The sequence below is a fragment of the Arvicola amphibius genome, chromosome 12 (assembly GCF_903992535.2).
Source record: "Arvicola amphibius chromosome 12, mArvAmp1.2, whole genome shotgun sequence".
Classification (NCBI taxonomy): Eukaryota; Metazoa; Chordata; class Mammalia; order Rodentia; family Cricetidae; genus Arvicola; species Arvicola amphibius.
Window position 1 is genome coordinate 152,764,729 of NC_052058.2, and position 17,303 is coordinate 152,782,031.

Consider the following 17,303-nt stretch of genomic DNA (forward strand, 5'->3'; position numbering starts at 1 on the left):
GCCAACTCCACATTACTAGCCATATAACAACCCTGGTGTCTGCTGACCACCTAGTTAATGAAATGGATTCCCCGGCTCACAGTATCTCCGGGCTCTATCTCCACACCTGATGCGGAAGTGTGCAAGGCAGATAGATATCCAGGCTGTCTGGTTCGACCACCACTGCTCCTACCTATAGGATCGCCAAGCCTTCACTCATCAACAAAGACACCAGGCATGCTGGTACTTTTCTAACTCTCAGGTTAAATGGGTCCGTTATAGCCATTATCATCACATTTTTAAGCAGACAGCTAATCAAATCCTGGCACAGCCAGGTCTCTTCAGACTTCTAGCTTGCAGGGGGCGGAAGCACCCCCCACCTATCTTTTGTTAAGATGGGGAGAGGCTTGGAGCTCTCTCTGTGAGAGCAGTTACTCTAGTGGGCAGGAGGTGCCCGCAGCACTGAAGAACCCACTGTGGACTTCCCAACAGTCAGTAAACACGGCCTCACCACACACACCGCCTGTCCTCAAGGTTGCTGGAATTCTAGAAAGCCCAACACTGCCCTTAACCTAGCAGGATGGGTCTAACGTGGACACTGTGCACTAACCAAGCCCCGCCCCTGCCCCCGCCCCCGCCCCCTTGCAATGCTGGGCACACACCTGGTCTTGAATATTGAATAGGCTAAGGGTTCTACCACCGCGTTACACCCTGACCTTTAAACATGGTCACCACACAAGCGCTTCGCGGCCCGGGGACAGGCAGCTCTGGCTGTATCTACAGCTCTCTGTCAAGAGTCCAGTAGTATGCCTGAGAAATCCCAAAGCCTCATAAACGCGAGTCGCTTCATCTTGCTGAGAGCAGGCTAAACGTTGAAAAATGCCTCCAGATTTTACTCCTGCTGCTAAAATTACCTACTTCTTGCCGAGAGCGACAAGGAAGAAGGAATCTCAATTACTGATCACCCCCCATATTTATTTTAGGGACAGATTACTTACTTGGGAATGATTACTCGAGGTCTCGATTTTCTCCTGGGACTTGTCTCTGGCTAGCCTGGCAGCTTCTTTCACCTCCTGGAACTTCTCTGCAAACTAAACATGCAGAACAGTTATCAGAACTGACTTTAATCTTATTCCCGGCCATACCCAGCAGCCACCTTTATTATTCTGTATCCATTTTAAGCCTATAAATTCTGTACAAATGGCAGAGAACCTTTAACTGTCATTAAAAGGAAACAGAGATAAGAAATCCCCCCCCCTTCCAATACCAATAAACACGACTGGTCCGGGGTCACACTGGGAGCAGTTTCAAAGTTACAGGTGCTAACTGGATACAGTAACTAAGAGAAACACACATTTTAAATTCCCTGGTTAACGGTACTTAATACAAAGGCGACACAGAAATAGAGCCTTCCTGCGCTGAAGGCTCTATTTTGAGAGTTTGAGAAAACCCACAAACACCATGGGAGGGATTCAAGAACTTGGAAATTAAAGCCATGAGAAAGGAAAGCGAGGCTGGGTTTGGTGGCGCATACCTGCACCCCCAGAACTTGGGAGGCTGAGGTGACAGAACTAAAATCTCAAAGTCAGTTCATGTCATACAAAGAGGTCTAGGGCAGCCTCATATAAATAATTAGACCCCGACAAGCATCAGCAACACAACCACAAAACGAACACCAAAAATGTCAGGGGTAATTTCAGGTACAAAATAGAAAAATGCAATAAATAGCCTATGACTAGCTCTTTTTTGGTTTTAAATGCTTCAGCAAGAAAGTTGACACATGACAAAATGCTAATGTGACAGTTAATCTTCACAGTCTACTTGACTCCCTTGGCAGCCACCTAGGAGACACACCACCTCTCTGTAAGTCTGCAGAAGTGTTTCCACAGAGGTTTGACTGAGGCGGAAAGACACATCCTGTTTGCTGGATCTCAGAACACATAAAGGTGGCGGGGGGGGGGGTGAGTACCAGCATTCTCTCTGCTTCCTGTACAGAAGCAAAGGGACCAGCAGCCACTTCCTGTCTTCCCTACCCTGAGGGACTGCACCCTCAAAGCATGAGCCAATAGAAAGCCTGCTTTAGGTTGCTTAGATCACAGCGATAAGGAACCGATACTAAGAAAATTGAAATCTAGGTGTTATGTGCAGTGTTTATTATTCTATCTTCTCTATTTTGAAAAATGTTTTAATATTTCCATAGTTTAAAAATCCTAAAGCCAGGGCTAGAGAGATGGCTCAGCAGTTAAGAGCACTTACTGCTCTTGCAGAGGACATGGATTTGGTTCCTAACGCCCACGTCAGGTAGGTGGCTCACACCCATCTGGAACTCCAGCCCCAGGGGACCCAACACCCTCTTCTGGGGTCTCTGTGCACTGCACTCAGGGCACAAATCCACACTCACATACACACAGACACATAATTTAAAGAATCTTTTTAAAAATCCTAAAGTCACAGGAAAATCCTGTCGATTGCTGGTTCATAGTCACTGACTGGCGAGAGGACTGAGTTCCGTTAGCAGGACACTGTTAGCCCAGAGAATGCTGGTATTATAAACCAGGGGAGGGTAAAAATGGCAACACCGGGAAACAAGAAAAGCCAGCAAGCTACACGACCTTGACATTTCTTGGGGTTTTGTCAAGTGCTCATTTGGGGTGAGCACAAGCTCCCTTCTCTGAGCAGCACTGAGCACTGGGAGCCCCGACAGACAGCAGGTGCTGGCAAGCCCAGAGCCTGCCCCATCCCAGAAGAAAACAGCATCCTTCCTGTTAGAGCCTGCGCCCCCTGCAGGCCTACTAACCAAGCTACAGACATGGGGCTTCACTACGTCTTGACCAGTCCAGAGCTGTAAAAGGAAAACTCACTTTACCTGCTGCTTAAAACAGTAGACTCATTCGGGATGGAGGCCACAACTCCCCCTTTGGGAAACACCTGATGGGGAAGGGCCCTGCTTCTCCTTCCGGTAAACTGCCCCTTCGCCCCCTCCCAGCCCCAGGTACATGTGGGTTTATTCCTGAATGAGCTCTTGCCTACTGAGAAGGAAACAGTCATGTCAAAGACTTGCTCCCTCTCCACAAAGGAACTCGAATTTTGTAATGGATTCTGCTAACATTCAATAGACACAAACTAAGAACGAAATTTCAGGGGAAAAAAGTTTTAAAGTAAGAAAAGAGGAGATTGGGGCTAGAGAGATGGCTTACATGACAGGTTTACTATATAACAGTTCAAAGCCTTTGAGTGGAGAAACAAAACGTCAAAACCAACCAAACAAACAAACAAACAAAAAACAAAACAAAAACCCTAATTCAGAAGGGAAACAACAGCCCGGGAAAATGCCCTCAGCCAGGACAGGACAGCAGGGAAAAAAAAAAAAAAAAAGACCATTATTTTTTTCAGAGTTTATACAAGATAAAAACGCCAATAGATAAAAGGCAAAATTCCTGAGGAAAAATGCACACAGTAAATAAACAACCTCAGGAGGGTTGCTCAGCTTGGCTAGAAATTTGAAGCAAAATAATGAAGTGCTGTTCTTTGCCTGTGAAATCAGCACACACTAAATACAATCATAAACCCCGGTGCTGGCAAGATCCTTCTGGTAGCATGTTTTGGTACAGCCCCACTGAGAAGCAGTTTGGAAGCACATATTGTAAGTGACAAAACATTCATACCTACTGACGCGGAGATATCGCTTCTGAGAAACTGCAGAGAAGGTAATTGAGAATATGAGAAAAGGGGCCTCCAATATAATGATCATTATCCTAGCATTATCTACAATAATGAAAAACTGGAAGCGGTCCAAGGCCTGCGGGGCTGGTGGGAGAGTGATCCCTTCACAAGCCTCCCACTGCCGGGAGAGCAGAGGCAGGCTCGAAGTTCCCAAAAAGTTATCACTGGCAGAGACCACCTCCGGGTCTAATATTTCTAATATTTCTCCTTGACTATATTACAAAGCAATACACTCGTAAGCTTGGGAAAATGCTGTTGTAGTTTTTTTGCGTCCGCGCGTGCATGCGGAGGTCAGGATGGTTTCTACAGTCAGTTCTTGCCCTTCCACTTTTATGTGGGTCCCGGGGATTGAACTCAGGATGTGTGGCAAGTATCCCTACACCTGCTGAACCATCAGTAGCCCCAGAAGATGTTTCTAGAACCTGTGGTCTCATCAGACATGAGCACAAAGCATGTAAGCTTTCTATATGTATTCATCGTCTAAAAATGAAATGATATTATATATCTCACAATCACTTTTGAAATTAATAATATGGCTTCAATACTTTCAACCATTTATATGATCTTCTAATAATTACCTTAATCTTTGTACAATATTTTCTTGAAAGATACACCAGACTATTTAATCATTTTCTTTTAATACAGGGTCTTGCTGGGTAGCTCTGGCTGGCCAGGAACTCACTGAGATCTGCCTGCCTCTCCTTCTTGAGTGCTGGGATTCAAGACATACATCACCACGTCCAGGTCACCAGTTCCCTTATGTTGGATTTTTTTAGTTTGTCTGTCTGTCTCTTTCTCTGATCCTGCAAGAAATCCCCATAGCAGCTGCATCTTGCCAACAATATTTCCTTACACCTACTCATGGATCGAAGGAGATCAAAACAGTTTTCTGAAATACACTGCCAAATACATTTTTAAAAAATTCTGAGGTCATTTTCTCAAGTTGTAATAATTTTGATCAAAATTATCATCATTTATGAAAAATGAGACTATTACCGCTTGATCTTATGTGCCTCTGCTTTGGGGTGGGGGTAGGGTCGCTCTGGAAGACCTGAACCCTATTGCCTGCCTGCTAAAAATTCTTTTTTTATTAGCTTAACAGAATCTCACAGTTGCCTGGAACAGTGAAGAGTGAGAGCAGTCTAGGCTGATCATGGCAACCTACTTTATTATTTATTTATTTTGGTGTGGTGGGCTGAGGACCCAGAGCTGACAGGGGAGCCAAAGATGATGCCTGTCTCAGTGTTTCTCAGGGAAGTGCTGGGTACCACTCCCTGCTTTCTTCCATGAACGCAGATGTGTTGAGTGCAGCTTGAGAGGAAAGATTGACAAAGCGTAAAACAAATGAAACTAAACGCAGCAAACTCTCCGGCCCCACAGCCTGGAGCCAGGCAGGGTGTCTCTGCCACGGCTCTGGCTCTGTCACCGTGCGGTGGCTCTGAAACACCACGGCCAAGGCCACTCTCAGGAAAGGAAGCGTCTACTTGGGTCCTCCTTCACAATATATCCTGAACTGGATCTGTTTGGATACCGCCACTGTTTTTCTGGTCCAGGCCACTGCCATCTGTGACCTGGGTGTGCACTACAGCCATCTGTGACCTGGGTGTGCACTACAGCCATCTGTGACCTGGGTGTGCACTACTGCTTCCTAACTGGTGATGCTTCCATCCGTGCCTCCAGCAGATCTCTCTTCAGTACAGTAGGAAGGCGTGGTAATGTACACCTAAGATCCTAGCACTCAGAAGGCAGAGGCACGAGGGTGACAAATCTGAGGCCAGTCCAGGCTACAGAGTGAAACCTGTCTCGAAAATACACACATACATATGTACATACATGCATGCACATACATACATATGTACATACATATATGCATGCACACACATTGTTTTAGTCACTGTCATATTGCTATGAAGAGACACCAGGACCAAGGTAACACTTAAAAAGAAAGCATTTTTCTCTCCCCATCTTCCCTTGGCCCAGTCTTGCCCAACCATCAAGTTCCCAATTTTGCCTGGCGATCGTGTCTACTTCCAATATCCAGGAGGATTGCCAACAGTGGGGGCTGACTGAGAAGCAAAGGACAATGGCTCTGGGCTCTGATTGTTCTTCATGGACGGGCTCTGTGGGAGCCTTCTCAGCTTGGTCGATCACCTTCCTGGACCTGGGGGGAGTTGGGAGGACCTTGGTCTTAGCATAGAGTGGGGAACCCTGATGGCTCCTTGGCCTTGAGAGGGAGGGAGGGGAGGTATGGGTGGAGGGGAGGAGAGGGAAGGGGGAGAAGGAGGGGAGAGAAGGGGGAGAAGGAGGGGAGGGAGGGGGGAGGAGGAGGGAAGGAGATGGAAATTTTTAAATATAAAAAAAATAAACCATGAGAAAAAAAAAAAAAGAAAGCATTTAATTGGGGACTTGCTTACAGTTTCAGAGGGTTAGTACATTATCATGATGGTGGGGAGCATGGTGGCATGCATGATGCTGGAGCATTAGCTGAGAGTTATATCCTGATCCATAGGTATGGGGGAAGAGAGAGAGAGAGACAACAGAGAGAGAGAGAGAGAGAGAGAGAGAGAGAGAGAGAGAGAGAGAGAGAGAGAGAGAGAGGCTGGGCTTGGTGTGAGTTTGAAACCTCAAGCCCACCCCCAGTGACACACTTCCTCCAATAAAGCCACGCCTCCTAATCCTTCTCCAATAGTGCTACTCTCTGATGACTGCGCAATCAAACAGATGAACCTATGGGAGTCACATGGTGTGAGCAACGGACTGCCTCAGGACTTCGCTTTACATAATAATCCTATTCTCTTCTGTTACTTGCAGCCAAAAGTACTCTAAAACATATTAGAAGAACAGCCCCAAGGTAGAAAAGTGGCCTTTAAATCAGACAACTGGGAGACAGGAGGCTGGGTAACACTCTTATGATTATACTCAATTAATAAAGGGAATGCCGGGGGGGGCATGTGGGTTATAGATTATTTTTATTTAAAATTTGCATCACATTTATGTATCCTGTGCACACATATACCCACATATACCACGACAAGCACGTGGAGATCGGAGGACAGCTTGCAGGAGCTATTTCTCTCCTCTCACCACGTGGGTCCCAGGGGTTGAATTCAGGTCATTAGACTTGGTGGCAGATGCCCATAGTAACCAAGACAACTCACTGGGTCCCTGCCTTGGTTTCATTTTTGTTGATGAGGTTAAAATACTCTGGGGGGTAGGGAAGCCACTGATGGGAGAAAAGGTTTATTTTGACTCACAGTCTCATGTTATATCCTATCATGGTGGGGGAAGCCAGCATAGGGAGCTTGAGGTAACTGGTTCTATCCACAGCCAATCGCTGTGAAGAGAAATGAATGTGTACCCATTTGCTTGTTTATGCTCATCACAGTTTCCCCCACTCTTACGTGTAGGAACCCCCCCCCCCCCCCCCCCCGCCTAGGGAATGGCACTGCCCACAGTGGATGGGGGGGAGTCTTTCCACATCAGTGAACTTAATTAAGACAATCCCCTATAGACACACCCACAAGTCAACCCAACACAGAGGATCCCTCCTGGAGATCCCCTCAGGTGATTCTCCATTGTGTAGAGTTCACGGTTAAGGTAATCACCACACCCAGATTAAAATATTAAAGCTGAAGGCAGTTATCACATAGGCGGCGTGTGGGTTGAGAAGCGTCTACCACAGAGCAGGGCAGACTCTACTCTGGGCCATTCACCCTACGGAAAGAACATATTTCCTCTGTCTGCAATGAATGAGAAGGAAGCAAAGTCAGAATGGTGGGCGCGTGAGGTCAGATGCCAGAGAGACCAAAATGCTAGCGATTCCTCTCCCTGGTCCACCCTTCCTTTGTCTCCTGCCATGACTTCTTCCTAGCAGAGAAGCCAGGCTCTGTCCCAGCAGTCCTCGGTAGGCTGACGTATCATGACTTCTCCAGGGGACACACGGATCCCAGCTCCATTTCAGGGATATACAGCTTTTATTATTTTTTGGAAAGCCTGACTAAAGAGCAGAAAGTTTCCGCCTGGTACTTCCTGGGCTGTGGCTGCTGAGTGCACTTTCTAAATGAAAGCTAAGAACAAGGCATCTATTTTCTTTCTGGGGGTCGGAGAGAGACGTTCACATAAAGTGTTCCTAAGCGAAAATGCCCACACCGGTGTTTCATTGTCCAGCCCACAACGTCTGATCACTGATCCCCCTGTAGGTCTGTGGGCGGCTGCGCGGAGAAGGCGGGAATACTGAGTCACAGCTGTCCTCAGGCACACAAGCCTCGGGAACCCCTCCGGCCCAGGTTCCCTCTGGGCGAGCTAATTGGCGCTTGTCGTGGCTGCTAGCCTCTATTCGTGGCAATTTATCAGTGTGTGGTTAATCGTTGCCTTCAAAGAGAAAGGAAATGCTGATCTGAAATATGTTGGACAAAGGACGTATTTGAGAGCTTGCTTCAGAAATCTCTGTGATGATGGCAGGCCACAGTCGGAGCAGAGATGAGACTGCAGCCAGAGGCCCCCCGGGTGACTCAGGAGGACGGGACGGGACACTCCTCCTTAATAACAGGACATTTTCTTTGTCTGGGAAGAACGGGAAGTAGCATGGATCAAGGTCTTTTTAGTTCTCCAGGGAAGGAAGAACTGAACTTTCACACTTTGTCCTACTTCTGTTTGGAGCTTTCCTTTTGATTCTTTCTCGCTGATGTTTTCCCCCCTTCATCTGTCCTCACTACCTCCTTTCCTCTATGGAGTGAAAGAGATCGGACCAGGGAGCTCGGAGTGCTTCTTTCAGACTTTCCTGGGCTCCAGGGGACTTCTGGCCTCAGACAGAAGCAAAAGCAGGTGCTGAGATGGGCCCAGACATGACTAGATGCTAACCCAGCAGCCCGAGGCTTGCAGACACGAAGAAGGTATAGGGGTGAGTGCTGGGCAAGATAAGGGTGCTCTCCGGCATCTCCTCTCTCTAGCAGGCAGCTCTGTGGGATGGAAACCACAGGAAGCCCTGCTCCACTTCAGAGGCTCCGGCCACTCAGTCTCAGGCACCATAACTGATTTCTGCTCCCCTCTCCCACTACAGAAGATGCTGTCACCATCCGTTCCTCATCATCCCCTCGTCTGTATGACAAAGTTCTGTCAATTTTTAAAAATTTGTAAAATTTCTCCATCTCTTACTCAAATCGTTATCAGCTCTACTCTGGACTGAATCCAACGCGCTTCCAGGAAAGGAAAAAAAAAAAAAGAAAAAGAAAAAGAAAAAGAAAAAGAAAAAGAAAAAGAAAAAGAAAAAGAATATCTGGACTGCAAATCGGATCACTTTACTTTTGGGGCTAAAATCTTAAAAAAAGGGGCGTGGAGCATCATGGCTGAGAAGGTGTGGCAGTGGATGGTAAAAGCTGGCCACCGTGAGTGGACAGGAAGTGAAGCCAATCTATAAAATCTCAAGGCTGGCTGGCTCCTAGTGACGCACTTCCTCCATCGGGGTCCCACATCCTGACGCTTCTACGGCCTTCCCAAACAGGATGAAGCTTGGGGAATAATTCCACATCTTAACTGTACCTGACCTCAACACTTCTGCTTCTTGCCCTGTTTCTGGACTCTGTGATGGGGGGAGGGGTAGCCTCAGGAAATGATAAGTGGCCTAGAGGATGCCCAAAGAATCACCAGGCCAGTAAAGCTTCTCAGGCTACCAAGGGAATGGCATTTGCTGGCGATGAACTTCCTTTCTTCCACAGTCTTCAAGGAGTCTGCTGTTTGAGAGGAGCCCCCTCGCCCACAGTGCCCTGTGCTGGAAGGCACTTACCTTGGTGAGCTGCTGCTCTGAGGAGAATCCCAGACCGAACACTGTGTTGGCTCTGCTGTCTGCCCATTGCCCAAACTTCTGCGAGGTTTTGGTGAACGTCATGTTCGGGGTGATGGTGCTGTTTATGATCACCTGAAGGAGACAGCCCAGAGGGGAGGGCGTTAGCTGTGGTCAGGACCCTTTTCTCCTGACAAAGGCTATGGCTACTGGATGCTTCCTCTGTCCTGCTGGATTTGCTCCTGGCTGTTCTTACCAGGGCAGACACACAACCATGACAAAGGGTAACTCCAGATGCTTCGCAATGGAAGCCTAAGATAGACCTTTCATAATACCAATAGGTAAACATCTCTCCTGAGAACTGTATCCAAAACTGATGTTTTATTGTACCACAGATGCCAAGTATCAAAGTTCCCTTAAAGGCTGTGTGTACATTCCCAGAACTGCCCTCCCCCTGACACCCCACTTCCCTTTTTTAATTCCCAGGTACTCTAACAGCCAGCTGAACCAGTTAATACTTCCACCAGCCTTTGCTTCCCAAGGGGAAGGAGAAGATTCCCATCTGGAGCTTAGGTAGGGGGCTAATCAATAGACTAGTCATATTGGTGTGAGCAGGGAGACTGTAAGGGATCACAGGGGCCTGGTGCTGGCTGTTAGCACCCCTTGGCCTCAAATATAGAAGTGGAGGGTCCATGTGGTGTATGTGTTTTCTAGCTTTGTATTTCTGGTTAACAGAATGGCTGCCATGAAGTTAATATCCAGTGTTTTGAAGGAATGAATGCAGCGCTCACTAGATGGCCCCTGGGTCGGTCACATCCATATCCTTAGGGGTTCTCTGGATGCCGGTAGATAGAGGCTGCCCAGAGCGGAGCACACGGGCTTTGGGGCTTTCTCAGAGTTCGCCATGCTGCAATAGCTCTTTAAAACTAAACAGTTTCTAAGTTATTTCATCTAATCTTATCTCTAAAGAAGGGGAAACTGAGGCTCAACAAAGTCAAGTGGCTTGTTAAAGGTCAAAAACCAGCAAGTGGTTAGAAGGGTGTGGTTAACTGATTTCAAGGGCAAGACCTATTCATCCTGCTTGAGGATCAGCTCAGCTTCTTTGACCTATGAACTTGGCAACTTTGGAAAGCTCCCAGCCATTCTTTTCAGATTGCTTCTGTGCCGTCTTTTCTCCTTGACTCCACAACTCCAGTTATACACAGCATGCTAGACCTTATGAGTGTGCTGAGACTGTTTTACGTTGACCGATTGCCACTGCCCTTCTCTCTTGGTTCTCTGTGGTTTAATTTGGGCATTTTAGAAAAAGATTTACTTTTTATTTTTAACTATGTATATGTGTTGGGAAAGACAGAATGCCTGTGAGCATAGCTGCCTGTGGAAGTTAAAAGTGTTGGGCGCCCTGAAGCTGGAGTAATAGGTTTGCTGTAACATGGGTGCAGGGCTTTGAAAACGGGTCCCAAGGAAGAACATTACGCGTTCTTCACCACCAAGCCATTTCTCCAGGCCCCAATCTGGGCATTTTTAATTCATCTGTTTTCTCGGCAGTTGATATAGTATATCTGCTGTAAAATCTACTCACTCAGTACCTTGTGGGGTTGGGGGTGGGGGCGAGGGAGGAACAAAGAGAAGGGAGGAGTTTTAATTGGTTAGCTAGCTTTGCTTTGTAGCTCCGACTAGCCTTGAACTCACCATCCGCCTTCTTCAGCCTCCCCAGTTCTGAGATTTACCACCATTCCTGCCTCCGCTGAGTTATTTTTAAAATCTAGCATATTCAATATTTGAAAAAATATATTCCAAAACCAGGCATGGTAGAGTGCACTTTCAATTCCAGCAACTGGGAGGTAGAGGCAAAAGGATCTCTGAGAATTTGAGGTTCCCTGATTTACAAACTGAGTTCAGTTAGGGTCCACTTTGTGAGATCTTGTCTCAATCAAAACCAATCAATCAATATTCTAAATCCCTGAGAATATTCCTCCCTTTGCCTGTTTCATTCATTTTCCCTCTACTTCCTCAATAAATTAATGTATTTATTTTAAAATCCTTGATGAAAACACTAACAGCTGGACCATCTCTGAATCTTTCATTATCTGGGCTTCCCCTCCTGACTCGAGGCATATGGTCCCAGATTTCTGAAGGTCTAGTCTTTTTTGTTTTTAAATCTCATGCTGAATGCAAAGACTCCATAGAATGTGACCATCTGCCAGAGCAAGTTCCCCTTCCTCTCAGCCGGGTGAATTAGGTAGACAGGAAATCCCTTCATCTCAGGGCTGGACTGGGTCAGGTTAGGTGTCAGCTCCCATGGGACTCAGTCTAACTTTGGCTCACTCCTGGACTTAGGACAGGCCCTTTAAGGAGTTCAACAGAGAGATCTTCATCTCCTCTGTCCTGAAGGACTGTGGAGAGTCAGGACTGCCCTTGAGAAGTTTTCAGCTTGCTTTTATAATCACTTGTTAAATCCACAGATCTTCCCAACTTGGCCATCCTCCTGCACTGGCTTCAGACTTGCTACAGAGCTGAGCATGACCTTGAACTCCTGATGCCCTCCCTGCCTCTACCTACCAAGTGCTGGGATTATACACATGTCCCACTACCCAACTAGCAAACTGTGAAGGCACCATGTGTTTGGGGTTACTCAAGTCTGCCCTCTGCCATTTAAGCAATGTGACCGTCAAGATCTCTACTGGTCTCTCTACCCATAGAAGCATTTCTGCAGGGCCCAGCTCTGTGTACGCCTTGAGCTGCCCCAGTCCTTAAGTGTCCAGGTGACAGGGTGTGACGGAGCCCATCATCCCTGTGTCATGTATTTTGTGCATTGTAAACCCTTGGCAGGGACTTCGTTTCCATACACTGTAAATTAAGAAAATGTCTTGGGTCGGGGAGAGAGGAGCCGACCATTTTGAAGTTCCTCAGTTTTCCGTTTTATCTCTTTGGCCACTGCTAAGTGCTGATTCCCCTCCCTCAGCAGGATGTCTGCCAGGGCCCAGCCCCAGCTGCCAGCCTGTATCCAGAATTGGCAAATGTCTATAGGAGGGAAGCCGCCCATTTTGGCTGAGTGGGCCCATCTCTCTGGAATTTTGGTCCTCCTAGCCCTCAACATTCTATAGATCTCTGATGCCCTCAAATCACATTTGTGGGGATAGGGATGTAGCACAGTGCTTGCTTCACGTGTTCAGTTCCCCAGTACTGCCCCCAAAAGTTGTATTTCTTCCACTTGTTACCAGAGAGAACCCCAGCCCAGGAGAAGCTATATAATTCTCTTAGAAGCTAAGTGCTAAATCAGGACAAACTCAGACACATGATGTCCTGGGACATTATTCTGCCATGTTTACGGGAAGCATGCAATCTCTCATAAGGTGGCTGCTCATGGCCTACTGAGCCAACCTGGGCTCAGGCAATGCCAGCCTAGTTTGTTGGACAGGGTTTAAGCCCAGCTACTCTCCAAGTCCAGGAACGCCCTGTGTTCACTCAAAGCAGGAATTCCAAGACTACTCGCCACCTGCTCATCTCCCTCCTCTTCCATCTGTAGTGTGTGATGGCAAACAGAACAAAGCTGTTGAATGCAGCTCATAACTGCAGACTCCTCCTGTCTCCTTCCCGTCTTTCTCCATGGGTCCTGTGTCTCATCTCTAACTCCAGGACACCCTCCTACCCACACAATTATGCTGTGCGCTTCCCTGGTAACAAAAGGGTTGTTCGTCCTTGGGATACAAAAATGCTGACCTTGCAGAACTCATGAGGATTTTGCAGAGGGAGCTGCAAGCATCCTCCTCATTCCTCATTAAAAGGTCTGTAGTTACCAGTGCCTGTCCTCAGCGTGAAGGCGCCAGCGCCCTTATCTACAAGCTGGAGGAGAGCCAGGAGGGGGAAAGTGAAAGCCACACTTTCCACACTGCTCTTGTAATTGCCCACGCCGGCTCCCTGCGGGCTTCAGATGCCTTAGCTGGTTCTGAACCGTTTACCCAAGGTTCTGAGACTTCCTAGATCTGGAAGGAAGGAAGAGAGGAGAGGAGAGAAAAAGAAACGATGGCAAGGAAGGCTATTAATTAGTACTACAGCGTCGCTTTCCTGCGCTTTAACTACTGAGGTGGTTAGTCTGAGTAAATGTCGCAGCCAGAGCAGTAGGTGAGACAGCTGGCTGGCTACCCTCCCAGAAAACCTAGAACATCCACCTCCGCAGGAGCAGCAAGAATGACACCCCTGCGAGCATGCTGTCAAAATATCCCCACTCTTGGGATCTTCTTCCTTTTCTTGCCACTGACGTGGGAACAGCCCCTGGCTGCACAGCCTTGTCCTTCAGACTGACTGGGCAGCAGCAGGTAGGGCCTGCTCCTTCTGCGCCTGCACCTGCCCCTACCAGGCTCTGTCTGTCCCTCTCGGTTGACCGTGTTTGCACCTAGAAGGCTTTGTATTTCTCCTGGTGACTCTGAGCTTTGGCTCTTGCCCTTCTCAGGCATGGAGGAAGGAAGGAAAGAATGTGAGCACATACATAGAAAGATGATGTTTTTGTTTTTTGAAAAAGCACTTTGCTGTAGCCCAGGCTGGCCTTGAATTCGAGAGCCTCCTGACTTAGATTCCCAAGTGTTGGACTATAGACATGTACCTCCAAACCCGGCTGAAAAAACCTTATTTTTTTAAAAAAATATTTATGTACTTTATGTATATGAATATTCTGTCTTCATGCACACCAGAAGAAGGAATCAGATCCTATTACAGATGTTGTGAGCCACCATGTAGGTGCTGAGAATTGAACTCAGGACCTCAAGAAGAGCAGTCAAGTGCTCTTAACTACTGAACCATCTCTCCAGGCCCCCCAAAAGGCCTTTTAATCTACTGTGGGTCACAATGGTGAGTGCCCTGTGCAGCTGGGTGGGCAGGAGAGACAGCCTGAGGTTCAGGACAAAGAGATGTAAACTTAAGGGACTGAGGGCAGTTTAGTTATGGGCAAGTGATAATGTGCACCTGGGAGAACAGAGAGCTAGGGAAGGCTGACAGACAGAACTTCCCAGCTCAGCTTTATTAGCAATGTGGAAATATATGATCGGCACAGTCAAAGTCAGTCAGATACCATCAAGGGTTTGGGCAGGAGTATGGAGCAATGAGGCTGCCGTAGGTCAGCAAAACTATTAAAAAATAATATGGGTTCTCAATATTTAGCAACTCTAGTTCTGAGCATGGGAAATGTACAGGAGTGCTCACGGGGCAGCGTTTGCAGAAGCAGCACCCCCCATCAGCAGGGTGGGCATATCATGAACCGTAGCATGCACATAGGAAATGCTATCTAGCAGGAGAATCAACCACGGCTGCAGGCATCACCATCGGTCAGTCATGAAACATGGCATTCGCTGTTCTTTATAAGGATCTCATCAAAGAACACATAAGGGATGTCTATTGCATAAAAGCCAGAACTAGATAAAATAAACAACATACTATTTACATCAGGGGTCAACACACTATAATCCTCAGGCCAAATTTAATAAGCAGACTATGTTTTTAAAAAGAGTTTTACTAGGTTACAGCCGACCATTTACATATAGTCTATGAGTCTATGACCATTTTCTTCCCACAAAGGAAAAACAGAGAAGCTGCAAGGGATTATAAAAGAAATTACTCTCTGGCTTGTTGAAAAGCCTTCCAACCTTTGGAACACGAACACACACACACACACACACACACACACACACACACGGCAACACTACCAAGGGAATGCTTGCTACAGTTTCAGGACAGGCTAGTGTGTTGAATGTAGTGTGAGCTGAGGCATTCAGTAGGTGAGTGTGTTTGATGTAGTGCGAACTGGGGCATTTAGTAGGTTACTGTGTTCAATGAGTATGAACTAGGGCATTTAGTAGGTTGGTGTGTTCAATGCAGTGTGAACTGGGGCATTCAGAAGGTTAGTGTGTTCAATGAGTGTGAGTTGGGAAATTCAGAAGGTTGGTGTGTTTAACACAGTGTGAACTGGAGCATTTGTAGGTTGGTGTGTTTAACACAGTGTGAACTGGAGCGTTTGTAGGTTGGTGTGTTCAGTGCAGTGTGAACTGGAGCATTTGTAGGTTGGTGTGTTCAGTGCAGTGCTTTGCTATGTTGCTTTCAATCTGCCATGAGCTTTTTGAGTTGTATACAGGGCCTCTGTGCTACGGGACTTACTTCAACTGAGTAGGAGATGCATGAGGGGCCACTTTAGTATTAATACATCAACGTTAACTGTTACCCAAGCCCGTAACAGAACTGTTAGGGAGGCTCCTCTTCAGGATGAGAGGAGGATGTAGCCCCAGACACTGGCAAGTCACACTGAGGACAGAGGGACTGTACTTGTAGAGTCTAATCTTAAGAGGAAAGGTGGGGCTCAAATAGACTGTGGGGCAAGCAAGGAAGGGGTCACAGAAGTGGGAAGGCCACAGAGGAAGGGGACAAGAAGCCTGGGGGCAGAGACCTGCCATCAAGACACACGTGAGGAAGAGCAGGTGACAAACACAAAGACAAACAGAGATGGTGTTGGAGTGGGAGGAGAATGAGGGCATTCTGATGGACACGGACACGGACGAGCTGGGCCTCCAGGGCACAAGGGAAGAGACGACTGGGGGAGAAGCCCACGCCCAGTGGGGAGAGGATCTCCTCTGTAAGGCATCCCACGCACAGACTTTAAGGTGGGCTGCCGACTCCTCCAAACACCTCCTGAGTTCTCTCTGAAACTTCCATGTGGAACGGGGCCCTGATAAAAGATCCAGTCCCAGCAGGGCGCTGGAGCCAAGTTTTCTTAGGATGCCCCAAACACTGTGACACGTCTTGGAAGAAGGCCAGCCGGGGAGAGGAAGCTGGAGGCTGGAAGAACTTAGTTTTCCGTGAAAGGCTACATGGTATAGCAACCAGAAAGTGGCTGCCCGCTACCAACGTGGATTAGCAAGATGCTTCCTCCCTGTCCCTTGTCTCCTTTGTGTCTCAGAGATGGAAGAAAAGAAATCTGACATTCATAAAAAGCCTACTGTGTGGTTCAGAACATTCCAGAAACTCACTCTCTTAACAGAGGGGCTCGACATTTTTTCAAAAGAGGAACCTATACGGTGGCTAGAAGATAGGACCTTTGTTTTTTGTTTTTTAATATTACACCTATTTGTGTGTGTATGTGTGTGTGAGAGAGAGAGAAAGAGAGACAGACAGACAGACAGACAGAGACAGAGAGAAAGAGATGGGAAGGGAGTACATGCACGCTACTGTGCATTTATGGAGGTCAGAGGACAACTTTTGGGAGCTGGCTCTTGCCTTCCATCGTGTGGGTCTCGGGGACCAAGCCCAGACTTCAAAGACTGGCAGCAAGCACCCTGACCCGCTGAGCCATCTTACTGATTCCCGATTGTGTTTTTCGAAAGCGACTTTACATTCCTAGAATACCCTAAGCATTCTAGGGTTCCAGCTGCTTCTCTCCTTTGAACCACCACGGTCGGGCAGAATTTTTGGCACAGTGAGCACTGCTAATATTTGTAGAACAGACGGCCTCTCAGGTCTCTGCTAATGTAGATTTTCTGTGATCCCATAAATAGCCAGGAGCCAAGGGCAGGAGAGTCATCCAGAGTCCCGGGAGAAGCACCTGCGCCAGGCAAGCCCCGCCCACAAGCGCAGGCAGTGATTAACTGGGTCCACAAAGAGTGCCACACCCACAGTGAAATTGAGGCTGCGAAGGCGCAGTTAGCAAATGCTCTGGGGATGGAGCTTCTTCATCATGGAGCCGGCCATCCTGTGCATGCTCACCACAAATCGTGTGGCTACTGTGATAGCCACGGCTCGCGGCAGTGCTCTGAGGAGCTGGGAATTAGGCTCAGTAACT

General features: G+C 47.5%; 1 protein-coding gene across 2 annotated transcripts in view; it reads right to left on the reverse strand.

Moving 5' to 3' along the window:
* Window positions 1-17,303, reverse strand: part of Homer2 (homer scaffold protein 2) — an 87,460-nt gene that overhangs the window by 15,388 nt on the left and 54,769 nt on the right. For both annotated transcript variants that reach the window (XM_038313764.1, XM_038313763.1), the window contains exons 3-4: window positions 9,485-9,616; window positions 978-1,070 (exon numbers count right to left, since the gene is read on the reverse strand). In XM_038313764.1, the coding sequence (XP_038169692.1) occupies window positions 978-1,070; window positions 9,485-9,616 (225 nt within the window). The remainder of the gene's footprint in view (window positions 1-977; window positions 1,071-9,484; window positions 9,617-17,303) is intronic.